This window comes from Indicator indicator, chromosome Z (genome assembly GCF_027791375.1).
Source record: "Indicator indicator isolate 239-I01 chromosome Z, UM_Iind_1.1, whole genome shotgun sequence".
NCBI classification, from domain to species: Eukaryota; Metazoa; Chordata; class Aves; order Piciformes; family Indicatoridae; genus Indicator; species Indicator indicator.
The window spans coordinates 16,995,749-17,018,880 of NC_072053.1; the positions used below are offsets into that span (position 1 = coordinate 16,995,749).

Consider the following 23,132-nt stretch of genomic DNA (forward strand, 5'->3'; position numbering starts at 1 on the left):
TATGTAGATTTTTGTAGGTTTTGGAGAAACTGTTGTCAAGAAACCCTACAGATGTTCTAAGTTACTTTTTTTCTCCAAGGGGCTTAATGCTATGGCATCTTACACACCATCACTCTTTCTTTTTTTGTTACAGTGATTGCACTTTGATCACATCAGTCTGTGTGAGAAGGAAACACAAAAAAAAGCATCAGAACACAATGAAGATACGTCAGTAATTCCGGGTAGTCAAACACCTGGTTAAGCAGTTAAGTATTCCAAGAAAATTAACAACTGTTGTTCTGGAGAGGTCTTATCACTTTGCCATGACAAAGGGTCTCAAAAAAAAAAGTAGAATAAAATCAGTATCACTTAATACTAAAAACAGAAAAAGTTTGGACCTTTAGTTCAGAAATAAATAGCTTATCCAGTATTGTCAGAGCTGAGAGAAAAGCTTATTATTTTTACATATCCTCTTGTCACTAAAGAAGGTGCCATTCTAAGGACAGCTATTCATCTGGTCCAACACTTGGTCAAAAGAACATCTATACTTCAAGCATTGAACAAGAAGATGTATTGATTAAAGTTTTTTACAGCATGCACAGCTGAGATAAAGAGTTAAGTATTGCCATTTATTCCAGTGGTAGTTAACTCGAGGTGCTGAAGCAGAAATGCAACATAATATTGTTTAAAAAACAAGTAACTGTCACCAATTGTAAAAAGGTCATTCATATCTGAGAATTTTTAAACTGTGTCCAAATCAGGACTAAAGAAATATTCTTATCTTAATTGAAAAAGAAAAGAAAAATAAAACAAATGAGCAGTACCTAGAGAAAAGAACAAGAGCTAAGATCTCCACTTTGCACTAGACTAGGTAGGTATCTTTAGGAGACAACACAAAAAATCTGGGACCTCTAAAGAAAGTCAACCCCTAAACCTTGAGGATTAACAGGTCAGCATAACTATTGAGTTGAGTCATAAAACTGAACAGCCAATGAATTTTACCTTTCCTTCAGAAAAAAGCTCTTAATCTGAAACAAACATATGAACTAGTACACTTGGCAGCCAACAGCACACTGTCAAGAAGATATATTGACACTGCGAAGTACTTAGAAGTGAAGAGAGAAATTACCTTAGCCCCATGCTGTTGCCATTCATCATTAGAGAAAGTTCTCCAGGTGCTTCATCAATGGGCACATCTTCTGAACCAGGTATGTGGCCTCTAAACCTGAAAAAAGCAGAGTTTGCCTTTTTGCAGCTGGTCAAATCATCACACCAGGAACTTGCCAGAAAAAGGTGAGTTCTGTGTCAACAAATAGGACACTTAATCACTTTAAATGCAGAAGCTTTCATGGCTGTTTTTGCACTTTCAAATAAACTTTTGTATTGAAAGGCTGACTTATGTCCAGTGCCTTTGCTTCCCAAGGGTTACCATTGGGAAAAAAAATACAAAAATTTCATTTACTTATTTCCACAGACCAGCTCCCTTAAGAAAATAGTCAAAATGTGTAATACCAATGAAGACAGAAAAGTCAGCAAGAAAGACATTTCTCCCTATTTGAATAAAATTTCTAGTTCCAAATTTTACTCCTATTTGTCTACTCTGGCATGGCTGGCATCAGGAGGAGTCTCTGAACTGCCCCTTTCCCACACACACCTCATTTTTGACAGCTGAGTAACTATTTTGCATATAGAGGAACTTTAGATTGAAAGTACTATGCACACTTGACAGTACAGAGAGAAATGTGAAAATTAAAATGCAGTTATGATACATTGTTGAAAAAAAAATAAATCAATACCTGCTTTCACTAAAAAAGAAGAATTAAAACCCAATAATTACAAACAGTCAGACGTTTCACTTGTCTTTCAATGACAATATTTTCAGCAGCTCAGAATGAACTTTAACCAGCCCATGCAGAAAGACAGACAACAATGAACATTATCTAGAAATGATTTTTTTGTTGTATTATTTTCTTGAACTGTCATGATGTTAAGGGATGAACTAGGTTACAGCCTCCTGGCAATGAAGCAAAGGGTATTTAAGCTTAGCTAAACAAATTTTTATTGTTTGTAGTATATAAAATTACCCTATTACCAAGTGCAAAATTGAATTATATACCTAGAACTGAAACAGAACAGTGCATGCGTAAGAGATTTACCTGTAAACATCAAATATTTAATTCTAAAAGGACTGAATATTTTTAAGAGCAAACACACTACATTATAGTTGCTTGTTTTAGAAGGAGTATGGCAAATATGCTTTCACCAGCATCTCTGAAAAGAGATCATAAATACTGAGTCCTCAAATTAATCATCTATGATTTTATTTCACAGAAATATTTTTCATAACTAGCACACTGAAGTTTGAGGTTTTTTCAAAAAAAAAAAAAGAAAGAAAGAAAAGCAGATAAAATAGGTATAATGGCATTAACAATCACATCATTCTAGATATATTTAATGACCTTTCTTTTCCTAGGCTTATGATGCCTCAAATACTGGAAAACATCCATTGGAAACAAAATCACAAAATGCTTAAGTCTGTGTGTCCTTCATATTCCACTTGGTTTTCATTAGAGGGATAAATGCATAGAATTAAAGTATTTGATGATTAAGAATCCATCTGTTCCTATCTAATTTTCACCTGAAGTCATAATACTTTGTTTGTGACCTCAGCCATTTTCAATATGCACAACTGTGATTGCCTTTAAGACAGGAATTTTTAAAAGCATATAAATGCATTATTTTCAATAGGGGCCAAAATCTAAGATAAAGGGGAAAAAAGCAACCCTAAATCACAGTATTTTTTTCAGAGTTTGAAGAGTAACCAGGAGGCTAGGATTAAGAAGAGAAAGTGATATATTCCTCCATGTTGGTTATAACACACAAATGTAAATGTGGGACATGTAGTGCAGACTCATGAGATGCTATCAGCAGTTACCATTTTAAAACACTATCAAAGTAAGCATCTTTGTGAAACCTTCCTACTGCATCTTCCTAAAGACGTAGTTTATTTCCCCATTGCTTTCCCTTCCTAATGCTGAAATCCTAGTATTCTACTGATTTATAATGACTAATTCAATTTGCTTTATCCTGCTCCCTTTCACTGTTCTTCTCCACTCTAGTAAAATGATACCAATAAGCCAGTTTCTCCCTCTTTTCAAGAGACTTCATTCATGTGGTCAGAAAGGTGTTACCTCACCTTCTGCAACAAGCTCAGAGACCTTTCAAGCTATATCCCATATTTATATGGTTATTGCCTTCCCTTTCTTCCAGTTTTAAGAATGCATTGTGCTTCAGATTTGGCATTCTCACTTTCACAAACATCACTCGAATGAAAATGTCCTTACTACACAGAGCTCCATTTCTGTTGTGTATAGATATAGATATATATACATATGGAAAAAAATATTCCATGTGTGTGTGTGTATATATATATATATATATATATATATGTATGTATGTATGAAATTATCTCCATCTTTTTTTGAAAAACACATTTATGCCAGTTCCTACCTAGGAAGGTGTAATACTTCAAAGTGACCTCTCCAAGGAAGGGGGAATGCCTCATCTGTCATCCATGCTCACAATGCTTTCTTGCCAAATGTCTGTATTTCTTCAAGTCCCTGCACCACGATCAATCTCTTGTTTTCCACTACTGCTCCTCTATTCTTACCTAGTATTTTAGCACTGCTTCTCCTGTGCCTTTCTTTCTACCACATACTATTTTCCTCTGCTGCTTTTGACAGCTGTCATGATGTTTCCCAACAGTATATGCTAATATACTAAAAAAATCTCCTCTCTAAATCACTGTTAGACAAAATCCATGCCATGCGTCTTGCTTATCTTATCAGTTTCATTCTCCCATTGTAATTAATTATTGCCCACAAGTTCATTAGAAATTCTAGAATATGTTTTTAATTATAAATTTCAAAATCACCTGTTATAATCCATACAGGAATGGCGTAGCTGATGTTGTTTTAGGAGCACACTTGCTTCTTGTTTAGCCAATAAATGCTGGAGTCTTTCCTTTTCAATTTCCAGTTCCATCTTCTGCAGAAGCAGCTTCTGCCTTCTTTCTTCATACAACCTTTCAGCCTTTTCTGTTTCATTAGGCCCTGAGTCCATGCTGTCATTCAGGACAGAAGCTTGAGTGCACCTAGAATAAGCACGGGTTTTGTGAACAGGCCCAGAGTGTCTTCTAAGCACCGGGCTGATGTGGTGGCTCTCTTGTGCAGTACCTGAGCTCCCTAGATGCCTACAGGCACAACCATGACTCAGTGCCTGAGTGCATGAGCTCTGAACGTCATTAGCTTTCTGGTCCATCTCCTGAGCTGGTTTTACATAGTGAGCACTCCTCTGCTTGACTGGCGAAATTACATTGTTACACTTCCTGTGCAGGCCATTTTGCACAGGACCGTCCTTCAGACTCTCCTGATGGTTGTAATGGATTTCAGTCCCATAACTGTGATTATTCCTGCAAGGCTGAGACAATGCAACACGGCCTGGGCTTCCAGCCTTTGGTGCTCTGCTGTTTTTGTAAGAATTTTGAGGTTGTCCAATACCCAAGTATGAACCATCTAGCTCCAAAGATGGTTGTTGGCACAAGCTCTTCTTACTAGACACCTGCAGTAAAAGAAACAATTTCCTGTGAATTGCCAAAGTTTATCTATGCTCATTAATTTCACTTGGTAAATGTGCTCTCTCAGAGGCAGACTTAGTGCATAATGCCAATGGACATAAAGCCAAACCCAAGAAAATGTTCACCAGAAAACAGACATGAATCCGCCATTAAATCTACATTCATTCAATCTACACAAGTGTAATAAATGTAAAACTACTGCCTGCAGCATCCTCAGCACAAAATGAGTTCCTTCAGAGTATCAAGTAGTTGCGACCATCCAGGGTTACATAAAATCAACTCGAAGAGTGGCGAAAAACGTTAAATGTTAAGGTCTGAAAATGTTTAATTTTGAATACTGAGCCAAAAAATCCATTCAGCCACTATAAATACTCTTTGATTGGCCATTACACAGCAGGAGATTTGATGTAAAACATTTCACCTTGTACTGAATGGGATATTACTTACCTCTGGAAATTTGATGAGAGTTTTTGAAATATCTTTACAGAAACACAGATAAAAACTAACTACTTTCTGAAAAAAAATGGCTGTACATCAAAAGCTGTCATTTAAATACAAAACATGTTTAAATTCAGCTAAAAATGTAAGTGATTTTTCAATTAAGCTGGGCAAGTGATTATACTCTGATAAAACTCTGAAGAAAGAAAGCAACTGTAATTCTAATTTGTCAACCCAGTGCAAGCAAATTCTAGGGGTTTTGTTATAGTGGTATGTATTATGTAACAGACATCAAAATTCTACTTACATCCCAGAGTATCCTTGCCCTATGAATCAGCTAGGCAGTTAAGCATTTGAGATTTTATGCACATCAGAACAGCAGAGAATTGGGCACTTGCATTTCTTTTGCCAGACCTGTGCATTAATTTCAATAACATCCTGAATTTAATATCCTCCAGCCTTTGGGACCTTTCACAAAGATCTAATTTTCTTAATTACAGAAGCCAGGTTTATTAACAATAACAAAACCACTGCAGTGCAAGTGGTTTAACAGAGAAATTTGCTATCCACTGATGGAAAGAAGATATTATTTGCACTCTGGCAATTCTTACAATAGATAGATATCGTTCCAGAGTGGCAGACAGTCAGCAAGGCCCAAAACACTAAAACTTAGGAACACAAGCAAGTGTCCAACACTGATTAGAAGACAGAGATAATTCAAGTCTATGCAGTGTTTATATGTATAATTAAAATTCTTTTTTATAAATAATCAAAATACCAAATATACTCTGCTGCCCTTCAAGTCAACCAATTACAAGTTTCTTATAGACTTCACAGAATGTAAATTAAAGTGAATTAGCACCTGAATACTGATATTTTATTATTTCCAGTTTTGTGGATGAAACTATATACCCTTTGCCATGTGATTGAAAGCCACAGATGTCACGTTTTGCCCCAAAGGGCCCAGTGAGTTGGAGGCATTTGCATTAATGTCACTGCTAAATGTCTGAGGAAAGCCTGGTGCTTGGCCTGGGTGAAAAGTGCAGGACATTAAAATATTTTAAAGTCAGAGGGGCTGGCAGGGCAACTGAGCAGAAATGCAACATGCTGCCAAAAAGACAGAGTTTTGTTATTTATTATATGTAGTGTGCCATCGTTGTCTGCAATATTTTCTAGACAAATAAAGGCTACAAAACCCTTTTAGTCTAAGTTAGACCATATATAAAGGCATGACTAGCAACAGGAAGAAATATTACATAAAAAGAAAAGTAAGAGAATCCAGTTGTTATATGATGCCTCTCATTTCCTATTTCACTTGTTTCTCCTAATAAAGCACTTATGCCACCAACAGAAAGAGGCTTTCAAGGTGGCCAGTTTGCCAGCCTGTTAGGACAGTAGAAGGTATTCTTAGACCTGAAGGTATTCTTAGAAGATCCTAACAAAGCTGGCAGCTTAGGGTAGTCCAAAGAAAGCATAGGTTGCTGCTGTTCTGCAGCTTATAAACAGAATTACAAAGGAAGGGGGGGGGAAGGGGGGAGAAAGATGCAAGATTTAAAAAATAAGAATTTTCCTTATTTTAGCAGTTTGTTTTGTCTCTTCAACAGACAAGAGAACGTTAAGAAATCTAACCACATGAATGATAATGGCACAAAATAATCATCAGGAGCAGGTTTAGGAATAAAGGTCCACATCAGAAATTAACTTCATGGATGAGACTCTATTAAGAGTCCCTGAAGGCCCTAAAAGAGAGGTACCAGTTAGCATTTGTTGACCTTGGCCACCATTAAATCTGCCCTGATGGTCTCAGAATGGCATTGACATTTAAAGACTTCATAACAAGGCAGAGAAACTTTAATGTTATTTCACAGTTACAATATGTTTGCAGGGGGGGAAATTCTCATTAATGTCACTGAATACAAGTGGGGTTTTTTATTCCTTTAGAAAAAGGAGATCATGTTAGGCAGAAGACTGACTTCCAACACATGAAGGCTACTCAGTACTTTGCAAGGTCTAACCCCACAGAAAAACTAATTGTTGAAAGTCAGAAGATGGGCACAAGAATTTTTTTCACAATTTGTATATTTCTGTTAATGCTCTGAAACCTGCAGCTGGATGGTAGAGGCTGTAGGGAAAACAAAGTGACATCTGCATTTATGAGGGATCAGATGAGACTGGAGCATGCCATGACAGATCTGTTTGATGCAGGCCAGGTGAAGGGGAAAAGTGGAGTAAAAAATATAAAAATTTCAAAGACCCGCCTACATCGTGAGTCTAAAGATGCACAAGCATAAGGAATTGGGCAATTATACAAGATGAGTTTAAGAAAGATATTGCCTATGGGACACATGGAAACCATGACGAACCATGATGGAGCAGCTGTGCTTTCCCCTCTGTGGAGCTCTTTCAGGCTTGCTGTATGGTACTTAAAGATACAACTTCCTTTAACAGAGGTTTAAATAAATAAACAAACAAACTCAGGCTGCTCCTTGCAATGTATGAAATTAATAAGACTTGATCAGATGTTAAACTTTCACACAGAATCAAGAAGATATTAAAAAGTTGTTCAAATACTCTTTAGAAGGGTTTGAATAGGAAGACATGTAGGGAGATCTACAAAATCTTTACTGCAGTTCCAGTAACTTTTGCTCAGGGATTCAGATTAGAGCTTAAGCAAACACACAGTCCTTAAAACTTCCTACAAACAAAAATAGCACACCACTTCTACACCCACAGCATTATGATCTCTGCAAATTCTTCTTAAATGCAACTTGTGTTCTCTGCAGTGTTAATTCACAGCACTGTCAGAACAAACACACTTACAGACTGACTCCAGCACACAGGGCTCTGTACCGCAAGGGATGAACGAGTATCTGATCAGATCTCACAATACCAACGCAGGCAAGGTCCTGACAGATTTTGCTGGTAGCTCTGCATGTACAAAACATGTTTAAGAAACAGCCTGAAATCATGACTTCAAGAAAGGAAAGAAAGGAAAAAGAAGTAAGTATTTAAGGCCAGGCTGGATGGGGCTCTGAACAACCTGATCTAGTGTGAGGTGTCCCTGCCCACGGCAGGAGGGTTAGAATTAGATGATCCTTGTGGTCCCTTCCAACTCTGACAATTCTATGATTCTAAATCTTGCATTCTGAGGACAAAGCTAGGGTCCTAACAAAATATAGTGCTTTTAAGTTGAACAGCCAAATTCCAATAGATGTTAACAGCATTAGAGTTTAACCCCTGGTGCCTGGTTTAATAGTTGGTAGCTGAAATATATCAATATGGAAAAAGAAACAATGAGCTAGAATTGTTCTCACTTGTATCTTAAGAACGTTTTTCTGACCTGGATTTTCAGCTCTGGAGCTTCTTATGGTGGGGTAAAAACAAGAGGAAGGAACATGCAGGTTCAAGATTAGTTCATTTTGCTGACCTGAGCAGGGACCCTAGTGAAAGCCAAGTGCAATGGCAAGAAAGCCAAGAGCAACCAGAGGATAAATACAGAGATTTAAAGAAGAATAAAAAAATTCCAAATGGACAAATGAGAGCCTACCATACACAGGGACACCTTAAAAAGCACTGAGGGCATGTATTAGTGACCTACCTGACACAATTCACTATAGTATACATCCTAAAACTAGAATTCAGTCACCACTATACATCATTGCTGTATGGGTCTGATATGAACAGAGCCTGGCTTTAGGTTTGCTAGTCTATTGAGCATATGAGCATTTAGTCTTGTCAGTAGAATGAGGAGAATATATTATGAATAAGTTCAGGTTGTATATCAGGGCAACAGAAATGCCATTTTAAAACAATTATTTCAAATGGCAGGACTGTTTGAAGTGCATTACTAGTGATTAAGAAGCTATTCTTTTCAAGAATCTGTAAGAATTTATCAAGTAGAATGTACAAAGGTGAAGATTTTAAAGTAAATTAGTAGGATCTGAAGAAGTCTTTTTTTTTTTTTCTTTAAATCGTATCAATCTTTATTAAAATCTCTACCACAGGCAATCTAGTATCAGTCATTAAAAAATGCCCCCATAATAACAGTTCAGCAACTGTCTCTGTCAGTAACTAAAATAAATACAGCAGATAATTTGAAAGGTAAGCTGACTGTTTTTCAAGAACCATTTTCTGTAGAAATTATGGATAGCTATGATTGTCACATTCCACTGAATAAAAAAAGTGGTCTCAAAAAAAGAAACAATATGTGAATGACAGTCACAAGCCTATGTTTTTCCTATGAAAATCAAGTGAACTCAATACACTGAACAGGTGTAGCAAAAAAAAAAAAAAATTAAAAAAATAGGATCACATCACAACAAGAATGACCCTATAGCTGCTAGCTGACAATAGAGGAACACCTCTTATGTTTGTGTTACCTTCAATTTTTTTCCTCTTCTTTGTTAAGAGGGTTTGAACTGGGATGCCAGGTGCACAAAAAACCTGCATTCAAAGTGGCATGTGAGCATTTGCTGGAACTCAGCTTTAAGTATGTATATTGCATTCATAAACATGGCACCCTTTTTCTCCAGCTACACAAATATTGTAGATAAAACTTTAACAAATGCTTCCATTTCAGATCAGCAAACTGGGTTTATGCTGGCTGATAAGGCAGTTATTAATAATACTGTGCTCCAAGAAAATGAAAGCAAGGTGCCTGTGCATTGAATCTTGGAAGTCACTGTGAGCAGAACGTCCATTAAGCCCAAACAGTACCCACATATGGCAATGCAATACCTGACCACTAAAATTAAGCAAACGTTTACTTTCTGAAACAAAACTACATCACTCCTGTTTGCTCTATAGAAAAATGCCACTATACTAATCTTGGCAGCACTGGGTCTAGCTATTAACATTCAATGGGCTGCCAGTGTTATAAAAACAAAAACATAAAAAAAAAACCCACAATCTTCTGACTTCAATTTTTTACTTCTGCCCTTTCTTTTACTGAAGAATCAGTAGTTCAAGACCTAGATAAATATTTCAAAAACTATACTATTTGTGAGCAGAACGGGTCACTACCATTTCCCAGTGCATTTGGAGTTCATGTGAAATAAGGGCAGAAGAGTGATGAGCTGCATTTTTAACATGGGCATACACAGAATAGTTGTCTAGCTGATAGAGAATGCGTAATGCAACATCTGCACAGTGTGCTTTGCCAAAGCCCATCCCAAATAAATGTAGTGCATTCTCCCTAGTGCAATTAACTCTCGTACTCTGGCAGGTTTTGCTAGAAGATCATCAAGGTAGATTACCTTCCAGCATATGAACTAAATACTTACAGGTGTTATATCATCAGTTATTACTTACAAACTTCTGCATTTAACAAGACATCCAGGCAAATGAATGATCTAATTTATGAATTATTTATAAGAATTTCACAGCATGCTCCTGGCGTCATCCATGGCCTTTTCCAGGTCATATGACACCAATTAGAGCTGAATTTTAAATTATTCAATAACCTGAACTCTCTTGTCATTTAACATATAGATATCAATGCAGTAAACAAGTTAAGTCTAATGGGCCCTGGAGGTTTGCGTTCCTCCACCCACCAGCAGCAGAGGCTGTATGTTACCACTGGAATAGAAAATAATAGAATGCAGCAGTCAAAAACATTTGCAAGGTTTTAATAAGTTATTTTGGCTCCCTCAGGGATTGTAGTATAACTTACAAGCACTGAATTTAAAACATATTAAAGTCCTTAGCTATGTGCTTTTAAAACAAAATTAGGACATAGCAAAACAGTAAGTCTGACACTAACCCTAATTTAGGCCCTTAATTTGAAATGTAGTGGAAATTATGGGGTAAGCAAGATTTACTATGCACAACTCATTACCTTCAGGCTCTCCTACAGTATAGCCAAAAATAGCCCCTCTCCCTGCACATATACTCCTGTCTGTAGAGATAAGGCTATGCACAGGGAAATGGAAATGTTAATTTAACAGTTACCAGTTGACAGGTGTATCTCATGCTCTTTCACAATTGGGAGGAGAAGAAACCTCTACTATTCTTCTATCCTAAGAGTACTGAAGTACCAGTGCTCTAGAAACCCATCTAGATTTGGATATCATCTTCAAGATGTACCACTTCAGAGGAAAGGTTTAGGGACATTTGTGGCACATTATGGAAAAAACGGAGAAGCACAGATACAATAAAAGACATCTTAAAATCATTGTTTTCCATGATGACTACAAGAACAAAAGACCTCAACAGCAAAGGTACCTGATATGAACCACACAGCTGTATATCTGACTCTGCCTCAGTATACAGCCTGCAACAAACACAGAGCAAGCATACCACATCCTGGCTCTGAATTAGTTGCCTTCCAGTATCTCATGAACCTGTGAGCATGGCCTCATAATTGAAGTTGGAAGGGATTATAGACACCCTATCTACTGCCAATCTAGCCAAAGAAGTCCAACACATATAGCAAAAAGTTTTTTGGATTGGGTGCTGCTCAGTACAAGCCTAAACTGTGCTGAGCACCAAGGGATTTGTTTTTATAGTATCTGTATCTCAACTTTCTTGATGCTGCTGTAACAAACCTGAGACCCACTCCCAAGATGGTCACTTGTAGACCCCTAACTCAGTGGACAAAGCAACTCCACTTACGCACACACATTTCCTTTGCACTTCCACTGGTTTACAAGGATTAAAAAGCTTCTTCAGCTCTATTCAACAGCAAGAGGGAAAGATGGAAATGGAGATACTCAGTTTATCACTTTTAACACTAGCAAGAAGTTCTCTAGCTGCTGCTGTCAAAATAAATGCCAAAAAAACAATGATGCTGAGAAAACATCACACTGAATAAGTAACAACACACCTATCCAAAATGTCTAGTCAGATTAGGAAGACTATGGACTTAGATAACAGAGCACAACATCAGATTTTCTTACCCATAGGAGGCAGCTGCAAAGGAGTTGTGGTTTGTTTGGGTTTTTTTTTACTTTTTAAGAAAAATAGCAGAAAGGAGAAAAAAAGACAAGTGCCTAATCTCAGAGCACACATTTCAAGGATATACAAAAATAGCTATAGGGATTTTATTTTGGTTACTAGCCAGATTTAGTTTCATTCCTATGCTGGGCATCATTTGATTATTTCACATTAAAGGTAGTAACATGAAGGACGATAAGCAGGAAGTTCATACTGGTTTTCATTAAAGAGTAATATCTACCACATATTTCGTCCTTCAAGGTAACTTTTTCAAAGTTATTTTAAAAAGCAAACAGTTTCCTACTTGGAATCACAAGTTTAGCATATCAGTGGCTACACATGCTTCCAGCTACTGCCAGTCTCTTTAGAATTCAATCAACATTTGCTCCAAAGTCAAGCTTTCATAGCTCCAGACACAAGACAAAAGGGCAAATATAACGTGACCCTTCTAAACAGCCTTGATTACTGTGATCAAACAGAAGCCAGATACTTATGTGGATAAGAACGTGCAGAGTTTGATGTGTGAAGATTACCACAGGAGCAGACATTGAATCAGCATTTGCCAGCATGTACCTGACCATGACAGCCAATATTACCTTTCCCCTGTATTTACAGTAGGGACAACTGTGGTACCCATTGGCCAGTGATGAATTTTAAGTAACAACCACTGCTCACTCAGAAAGATTACCAGTAAGTCTACTTCTTGCAGAAGATAAGTGCTCTCCTGCAGAGTTCCTGGAGTACAGACATAGGCTCTGAACTATGTCTGTACCTTTTCTGCCCAAACAAATATAAGAAATGGACAACATCCAAAAGTTGAAAGCATATTCAGAAATAGCGGTTGTTGCAGAAAAACAACCAGAAAGTTATTTAAATAATACAGAAGTCTCATGAACACGAAACCAGAAAATCTTTTCCCATTAAGAGTAGAAAGGTGTGTCCAAGCAAGTGTGTTCTGTCAGAGTGTTCCTGCACTTAAAATTCTGCTAATGATCCCATCTCTGGGAAAGAATCCATAAAAAGTAATCAGCAATTTTCATGTGCATGCCATTTTGATCTACATTTGTAGGGAGTATCCTGAGGCTAGCTGTGGGTGCCCCAATGGCTCTGGCTGATTGACCTCTAATCTACCCCTCAAGTAATGATCATGCCAAGGAATGACAACAAGAATTGCAGACATTTCAATGCAATCCCATTAAAGACTGGCTGACTCATTTTATTTTGTCAAAGAAGAAGTTTCGCATAAGAAAGAAACGCTTTTAAGAAGGATACTTTTATTTTGTAGTGATGCTATTCTTCAGATCAAAGACTGGAAGAAGACTAATGCACTAGCATCTGACTGGTACACATCTTTATATTAAGTGGCCAAATGCTACTGCAAGACAGAACAGGAAGCCCAGATACTATGTTTTAAATAGTCTTGGTAGCAGAAAATCCTCTAGAACAATCAAGTCAGAAACGTGGTACTTGACCTTTCCACACTTCAAAAAAACCCATTTACACCATCTATTAGAAGGCACTTCTCTAAAGGCTTGGACATCAACTGCTCTTGTGCTCACCAGCTTTGAGATCACAGCTTGTATGCTTTTACCACATGTAACTCACAGTAAACACAAGATGGTGTGTATATATGGGGTAACTTACGTCTCTGTCACTAGGAGTGAAGCTGAGATAAAATGGCCAGAGCAGAGCAGTTGACATGCCAAAACTTTTCATGCCAAGATGACTAAATTACCAGGAACAACACTTTTAACCTGCTACAGTACATAGAAATGGGAGCATAGACTTTCTATTTTAAAGTAATACTGGGAAAATATGTATAAAAAGAATCTAAAACATATCTAAAGGGAGCGAGCATAATGAAGGGTACAGTGCAACACAGACTAATGAACTAGAGGATAAGTAACACTGGAGTTGGTACCAAGACACTTAAAACTGAGTCTTCTCTGAATGGTGGCAGAACTCCATCATGGGCAAATATTACACATATATCGTATTTCCAGTTCCTGCTTCAGTCTTTCTACAGTTAGTTTATATACCTGTTTAATAAGACTTTTGGCAGATTCTCTTGCATTGGCAAATACTCTATTTCTAATCACAAGTCAGTATCTTAGTTTAAAGTTACATAGGAAGTTTAGGAAAGTGCAAATGGCACTCTACAAATGGAAAGGATGTGAAGATTTTTGACTAAGAACACATGTAGCTGAAAGTTTTGTGCAAATACAACAACCCCTGGAGAAATTCTATCTAAGCAGATTCACTATATGCTATTTTATAATCTGTTACCTAATCCGACAGCCTCTACGTTTGACAGGTGTTGCCCGAAACCTCTGAGCAACACAGTCACACTACCTCACTCAAGTCTGGAAGGCTCTGCTCCTTGAACATAAAAGTTCAAGGTCCTCTCAGCATACAGGGTGTGATTTCAGTGAGAAATTAAATGTTTTCTATTTGGCAGACTTGCAATATCTCAAATGCGTACATAAATTAACCTGTGAAAGATGGCAGGAAAAGTTGAGTCAAGGAATAGGAGCAGGCATAGAGCAAATAGGTGCCTCTCATTCCCTGGGGGTAAGCAGCTGTTACCTTTTGAAGCTCACTATGAAGATGCTGACTTCACAATACTCTTGCCACACTTGAAATGCCACTGAGAATGTCCCAGCAGACCTTCTTACTCTATGGCTGAGATTCCTCAATTCCTGAGGTCATTCTGCAGTGAGTTTAGTACTGCTGAAGGTAGCAACAGTTGACAGAGGCAAATGACCTCTGATATATCAAGCTGAAAAGATCAACTTCCTCTTGACCCATGGAAATGATCTTTTACAGTCCTGCTTGACACTATAAAGTATAGCAATGTTATCACAGCTATTATTTGCATAAAATGGTTCTAGATGTGGTGCACAGCAGTTTCACGGTCTTCCTTGATAGGTCTCAGCTGCAGGACATTGATATAAAGGCTCTTCTACAGTAACCATAGGCCATTAGGTTGTCTGAATGGACATCCATCTTATGTGAAGGAGAACATTAAGTTAAAAGGGCATGACCAAACATAAATTGAAAGGCCTTCCACTTCTCCAGGGCAGCAGTGACCTTGTGAGGCAATCGCCTTCACCCTGAGACATTGCAGACTGGACAGACAGACCAAGTAAAACTCACCTACAGGTTTATTAAAGCAAGTTTAGTTTAGAAAAGTTCACAAGTGTAAGCATTTGCAACAGCCTGAATGAAAATCTTTGCAGAAAGCTAGGCCTTTGACATAATCACCCACAAATTACACAAAAGAGTATGTGCTTATAGCCTGACATTAATAATTAGACAAACACTGTGCTGTGCTTACCAGTTGAAGGATAAAGGACACAGAGGCACAGTTTCTAACTGTGAACGCTGACAGTACAGTCTCCCCAAGTTAGAATGGAGATGCAAACCTTCCTTTCAATAGACAGCCATTCATTTATTGTGCTGTGCCAGTTTAAGAGCACTGGCCCTATAGCTATGAGCAAGTGCTACAAACCTATTTTGTGCACTTTCCAATCACTACCCTAAGAGCTGTGCATTTGAAAAGAAAAAAAATCTGTTCCTCACTTAATAGCAATTAATGTAGCAGGTACGTGACATCGAAAATTTGACACTAATTATTCTCAGCAGGGAACCAATTTTTTAACGGAATTTTTTTTTCCCAGAGAAAATTGTGTATGTTTGTACTTTCACATTTCACTCTTGCTCTGGTTTGTCATTTTACAGTTTGTAAACTCCATATGTATGATGTCTGCACAAATACAGAAAGCAAAGAACCCACACACAATGCAGAAAGCAAAGAGACTACAGTGCCAAAAGGTATGAATTTTTGAACTTCTAATAAAATTCTAATGCAGAGTGGAAGGTTCCTCTATCTGGGGTCCCAGGCCACTTCTTTGGATACTTAATAAATGTTTTCTGAGTAACAGGCTCAAGCTTTCCTTATTCTAACTGAAAAAGCTGTACTTCAGCTCTCCTTCTTAAACTCTGGATTCAACAAAGAATAGTAATGCTTTGAGGATGAAAAATCACTAAAATCACTCAGGGCCAACTTTAATGGGAACAGAATTAGGTCAACAGTAAAATTCATTCCCTTCAGGAACAAAGCTGAACCATTCAGTTGAGCACAGAAGAAATTCTTACCACATGTTTCTGTATCTTTACAGTTTCTTGGGATTTGTAAATAGTAAAATAACGATAATAATAATAAAAAATATTTCCAAATATTGTTCTAGAGAAGCTCTATCCTACTGGAAAAGCAAAAATGAGATTGAACCTCCCTCACAGTTACATATTAAATAAGAGCATCTTTTCAAGAGCCACAGACTTGAAGAAAACGGAAATATGAAGCTGCAAATATTCAGTCACTGAACGAAAAAAAGGAAGAAGAGTTTAAAAAAAAAAAAGAAAGCAAGCCAAATCACATTGGTTCAGTCAGATATTTAGAAAGGGTTTTCTTTAATTAGCTGAACTGCAATACAAATTAAAATTGAATTTCTTGTTCACAATATATTCATTGGAGGGGAGGGGATGCAGCTGGCTATTTCCAGCACAGTTCCAGCTAAAACAGACTTAGTTCTGCAGGACTGAACAAGAGCCAGTTTCCATCCTTCTCAAAAGACCCAAAAGCAACCTGACAGCAGAGAGTCTGACTGCAAGCTCCATTTCAGAAATACTTATGATGCACAACAAACCTGTGGCAATTGTGACTGAACTCATTAAAATCACTACAGATTATTTAAAGCCCCCATGCCTGACATTCAGGTCCTTTATTATACTTCAAATGCCTAGGAAAAGAAGCTGTAGACATAGGGCAGAACCACACCTCACTGCTTGGAGGCCATAAAAGGACTCTGGTGCCACGTGGTAATTTTGGCATGAAATGATAACTTGGATTGACTGTTGAATTTCACTTCATTTTTTAAATCATCTGTTTTCTGATGACAGTACTGTTGATGATACAAACGCCCAAGACCAGCTTTCAGTGTAGATAATGACCAGAAGCAAAGTAATCACATCTCTTGGATCAGTGTCTGTTTCATGATCTGAGATAAGATTAATAGTTTCATGCTGATTTGCCATTTTCTAGAGTGGTATTAAATTACAAATTTACGGTGGGGTGGGGAAGATGTGTACTGCATGAAACGCTTAGAAAAGGGCAAAACCAAAGCACAGTTATCGTAAGATAAAAACATAAAACAATCACAGCCCTTGGGGGACCAGAAGCTCTGTGCAGCCTCTCATGTGTCAGATCATCATAGGGTGCCTGGTTATTTCATGATAAGATTATCTAATATTAATCTCACCACTAGAATTGCCTGTAATAAAAATGTTACCAACTTTCTAATTTTAATTACTGGGTTCCTGAAGATAACTACTTCAATTCTGTTTAAAAAAACAACTCCCCATGGTTTCTCTGAAGCTAGAGTACTTCAAATATCAAACTTGTGGATTAGATGACTTTCAATGTCTTTAATTCTGTGATTATTAACTCCTCTCTTCCCTCTTGTTTTCATGTAGTCATCCTGACACAAGGCAATATTACACCTATGCGGTATAATACAATGTCTTCCATTTCATTTCACAATCACATGCACACAAAAAGCCAAATACCTCAAAAGAAATGCATAAGTAGGCATTTTTAAAACAATACTGAGTAGGAAAATTTAATTCCTAACCCAAAATTGTCAAAATTAACCAGCAGAAATGGCAGAAATCACTGCAACAACTTCAGCAGCAGAAGTCTACAAGCTGATGCTGTAGATGAGGTTTCTGTTGAGCAATCTCCTCAGAAACCACAATTTACCAAAGAGATAATCTCAATTGTTACACCAGCTTATGTTATGACACCACCACCACCTTTTACGTTGTAAAGCATCAAACATACATAAAAATCTATGGGACCTGATGTGATGCTTTTCCAGAGTCCTCAGGGAATTGGCTGATGCAGCTGCTAAGCTACTCTCCATAATATTTGAAAAGTCCTGGCAATCAGATGAAGTCCCTGGAGACTGGAAGAAGGGAAATGTTGTACCCATTTTTAAAAAGGGTAAAAAAGAGGACCATGGAAACTACCAATCTGTCAGCCTCATCTCTATGCCTGGGAATATCATGGAACAGATCACCTTAGAAGGTATGATAAAGCACATGGAGGACAGGAGGTGATTTGAGACAGCCAACATGGCTTCAACAAGGGCAAGTCCTACCTGACCAAACTAGTGGCTTTCTACAATGGAGTGACTACATGTGATGGGTTGAAAATTCCCCCCAGCATAAAATTGCTAGACCAGCTCAGTTGGAAGCAAATGAAGCTGTATTTACAAGCAAAACTACAATCTAAAATGAAATGTAATGAATATGTACAAAATATAAAATATTTACAATATTTACAGGTATAGTTTACAAGCAGCACAAGAACCCCCCTGGACAAACCAGTGGGCGTTACTAATAGCTTCCTTTTCCCTGCTCCCTACTCCCCCGTACACAATAGAGAAGAGAGAAGAGCAGAGAGTTGTTTGTTAGATACTCAGCCACAACAAAGCAATGCAGCCAAGGTCAGCAAAGCCAGCAGAAGCACCATCCAGAACGGAGGAAGCAAAAAGAGAGAAAAAATTAGTTTACCTATCTATCTAAGTTTTATGGCAGATATCTGTCCAATGGGATTATTTAGAATTTACCATTATATTCCTTTTTACGTCCAATAGTAATTTATTTACATTCTACTACTTTCTGTTCAAGATCTGTGGAAAATATTCCAGGCACAGCCTGAAACTACCACACTACATCGGTGGACACGGGAAGACCACCACATGTTGTCTGCCTGGACTTCTGTAAAGCCTTTGACACAGTCCCTCACAACATCCTTCTTTCTAAGATGGAGAGATATGAATTGGATGGGTGGACTATCCAGTGGATAAGAAATTGGTTGGATGATGGCATCCAAAGGGCAGCGGTCAATGGCTCAATGTCCAGATGAAGACAGGTAACAAGAGGTGTCCCTCAGGCGTCAGTACTGGGACCACTGCTGTTCTAGTATAATCATGAATGATATACAGACAGATTGAGTGCACCCTCAGCAAGTCTGCAGATGATACCAAGCTGAGTACTGTGACTCTTAAGACTGAAGGACAGGATGTCATCCAAGGAGACTTGGACGGGTTAGAGAAGTGGGCTAAGAAGAATCTCATGAGTTCAATAAGGAAAAGCACAAGGTCATGTACCTGGGTCAGGGCAATCCTAGATATCGATACAGACTGGGGGATGATGAGATTGAGAGCAGCCCTGCAGAGAGTAGCTTAGAAGTTATGGGGGACAAATGCCAGACATGAGCCAACAATGTGCATCTGTAGCCCAGAAGGCATCCTGGACTGCATCAAAACAAGCGTGGCCTGCAGTTTCAGAGAATGATTCTGCAATTCTGCTCTGGTGAGACCTCACTTGCAGTACTGTGTCCAGTTCTGGGGCTCCCAACACAACAGAGGCATAGGACCTAATTGGGTGGGTCCAGAGGAGAGCCACAAAGATGATCAGTAGGCTGAAGCACTTCTATGAAGACAGGCTGAGAGAGCTGGTACTGTTCAGCCAGGAAAAGGCACTGGGGAGACCTTACAGGTACGTTTCAGTATCTGAAAGGGACCTACAGGGAAAGACAATTTAGAAGGGCTTGTAGCAGTAGGATGTGAGGCAATGGTTTTAAACTGGAGCAGGGTAGATTTAGGTTAGACATAAGGAAGACATGGTGAAATACTCAAACAGGTGGCCCAGAGATGTGGTAGGGGCCCCATCCCTGAAAACATTCAAGGTCAAAACTGACAGGGCCCTGATCTCGTTGGAGATGTCCCTGCTCACTGCAAGGTTATTGGACAAGATGACCTTTGAGGGTCCCTTCCAACCTAATACCTTCTGTGATTCTGTGAATTATCTTTCTCCACTGTTAAATGCATAGTACCAAATGACTACAGAGCCATTCAAGTTATTTATTATCATAGGACTCCAACAGCAGACAAATACCAAAAGGAGACATTGTGCAAACAACCCTTTAGGGAAAGAGTTTTCAGAAGTAGCAGGAGGTTTCTCATGAGCAAAGAGAAAGTGCAATATTAAATAGGGGGAAAAAAAAAAAGAAAAAAAAAGAAGCAGGAGAATTGAGGCACTTCCAAGAACCCCCCATTTTATCACAAATCAGTGTAATCTGGTCCAAAGCCACCCTCTCATCAGGGAACCCAGTTAACTTATTCATAGTCCACAGTTTGGGTCTGACTATGTTTTTAATCAAACCTTATTATAATCTAACAAAGGACATCACAGTACAACACAGGAATACAGAATATTTCTCTTACAAGAGTTGTAACATGGTAAAAACCAAATAACTATGTTCTAATCACACTGTCATTGGTTATTATCCTACTACCATAATTTTCTGTAGATGAAACTACAAAATAAGAACAGCTGAAGAAAATCTAAAGAATAGATTTGTCAAGTTACTCACTAGTATGATAGCTTGCTTATACTATTATTTTATATATGCATATGTAATCTATTGTCTGCACTTCTTTTAAGCTTTTAGCATAAAGAAGGTTATAGAAAAATCTAGATGTGTATCTCTCCGAAGTTCACTAGTTCCTGCTGATTGTTTCTCACCTGAAGTCATAATCTTGTCTTTGACATCATAATCATTTGCACAGCCACCAGTTGAGATGTCACAAATGGAGGATTATGGCCAGGTGGGGAATAAACAGCAGGAGCAGATGAACCTCTTAAGAAAAAAAAAAAATCTTGTTTTCATGCAAATGTCCTTCATAAAGAGAACAAAAGAAGAAAAATACAGAGAGAAAGTATTAGAAGCCAGATTGTTTCTAAATACATCATCTCCCTGAAGTTTTCTCTGAGGACCTATCTGCTGATTAACAACTGCATCAATCATTAAAAAAAAAGAAAACAAAATTTGGCATCAGATGATTGAACCCCACTGCCACCACACATACATAGAGTTTTCTACTTAACATAAAATCAGCAGAATACTTTGTATTACCTTACCTTTGTCTATTTTTCAGAGGTATTTATATATGTTATGCTGGAATATTCCTGGGAGAAACTAAGCACTGTTATCCTTGTTTTACAGACAAATACAGTGAGGTCAAAGAATACATAGGACCTATCTGAATCATAGTCACAATCAGATTGCTCAAGACAATAGAGAGATATTCAAAGCTGTAATGGCCCATATTTTGGAGGAACAGAAAACCCACAGTTCTGGCTATAGTCCTAAAGGAAACTGATACAGAAGGGCTACTCTGAGTTAGCAGTTATAAAGGGTTAAGAGATTTATGAACAAATTCTACATTTCAGAAAATGCATAGTCTGTCTGAAACTGAGTCTAGTTATCAATCTGAAGGCAAATATGCAGCCAGTGGGGGAGGGAGGGGAAATGCCACAAAACAAAAACACCCCAAAAAATGCAATCCAGATCTAAACCAATAGAATCTTTACATGCAAAGAGAAATTCAATATGCTATACTGATATCCCTCACAACATGTTGCTGCAAAAAAACATCTATTAGGCGTCTGGTTCCATTTCTAGTCTTTCCTTTCATTTAGCTTTGGGTAAGCAGTGGTAAATTGAAAGTTGGTTAAATTAGTCATGTTCATGGCACTGCTGCTATACCCACATCAGCAAAACGGGTATTTCTGCACCAGCCTAATTAATAAATATAATAAATTCACTTTTGGAAAGAGTAAAAAAATGCAGTGCTTCACATACTTGTGTTCTATGTCACTATTGCCTGTGATGACGCTAAGCATACACCATTAAATGTGACAGCATAGATAGCCTGCGACTCAAAGAATTCCATCATCTTCCTGTGCTCCAGTTCCCATACAGTCATCCGGACATACTCTGTCCAGATCTTGTCACAGCACAGCAGATGTGGCAGCTCATTTCCTCAGCAGTAGAGAAGGAACCTTAGCATGAAAATTGTGCCTTCTGTCCTCTTATTGCCCTTTTCCAATTTAAGTTCACTTGAATTGCCCAAATAGTTTCTCAGTACATAAATGTGCAGGAGTTAATTCAGTTCAGAAAACCTCCTGGCTTTGCCAATAATCACCTTGTATTGTGGAAGCAACATGCCCTTTCCTCCAAATTGGAAACAAATACAGTCACAGTTATAAACAGCATTCTAGCTTCTAAGCACTAGCAGGCATGACAGCAGACTGCTAGCAACACAAAATAGTCTGGCTATCAGTACAAGGCAATCACACTTTTAAAAAACCTTAGTACTATGTATGACTTTTCTTCATGACTTCAAGTAAATGACTTGCTGAATAACTTGAGGTTAACCTAGGATGTTACACTTAATGGATAAACATCTAAATATCCTAATTAGATATTAACCAAGTTGAAATTGCTTTTAAATTGTATTTGTGTTTGAAATATGCTGTGTCCGTTTCAGATCTCAAAAAGCGTTTGGCTGCACAGAACCTTATTAATTTCCCCAGGCATACACCAGTCCAGTTTAATAAATGATACTATGTCTACCTAGAATTCTTGTCCCACATTTGGTTTTACACCTATGTTGTATTTTCAAGTCTTATTCATCCATGATATGTTTCTGAGAATCTTCTTTAAACATGTCAGTTTCAGAGTCCAGATGGTAAAAAGATGTTTTGCTTCTGTGCAAGTTTATGTATTATATAGTAATAAGGCTGAAATTCTATATTCAGAAAGCAGGTATGGATATTTATGAATAACCTAAAGGAAATTGCTTTACAGAAAATACATTTAAATTCCTCTTTCGATTTTTTACAAAGGATGACAGGTAGTTTGTTACACTAGTAACTACTCTGAACATGCATGTTCAACTATGTTCATGTGTCTTACGGGTGGCAGTGACCATGCTTGCAAAACTTTTTCTATTCATACCAGAAGTGACGGACATACAAGAACATGGTCAAGTTATGAGCAGGTAGCAAGCAATGTGGAAGTCACAGTTTTATCCTACCTGTGCTAAAGTTTCTCATATACAGGGAAAAGCCTGATACTTTTAACTTTCACTTTTCTAACAATTTACAAATCTGTACTAAAAGCAGAAGTTCTATCATTTTGGAAAGAGGAACACTGTATTTATATTGAATC

At 37.8% G+C, this 23,132-nt stretch overlaps 1 protein-coding gene across 1 annotated transcript in view; it reads right to left on the reverse strand.

Moving 5' to 3' along the window:
* The window catches only part of KIAA1328 (KIAA1328 ortholog), a 194,638-nt gene that overhangs the window by 56,718 nt on the left and 114,788 nt on the right, over positions 1 to 23,132 (reverse strand). Inside the window, exons 7-8 of the mRNA XM_054397348.1 lie at positions 3,914 to 4,599; positions 1,109 to 1,204 (exon numbers count right to left, since the gene is read on the reverse strand). Coding sequence (XP_054253323.1) covers positions 1,109 to 1,204; positions 3,914 to 4,599 — 782 coding nt within the window. The remainder of the gene's footprint in view (positions 1 to 1,108; positions 1,205 to 3,913; positions 4,600 to 23,132) is intronic.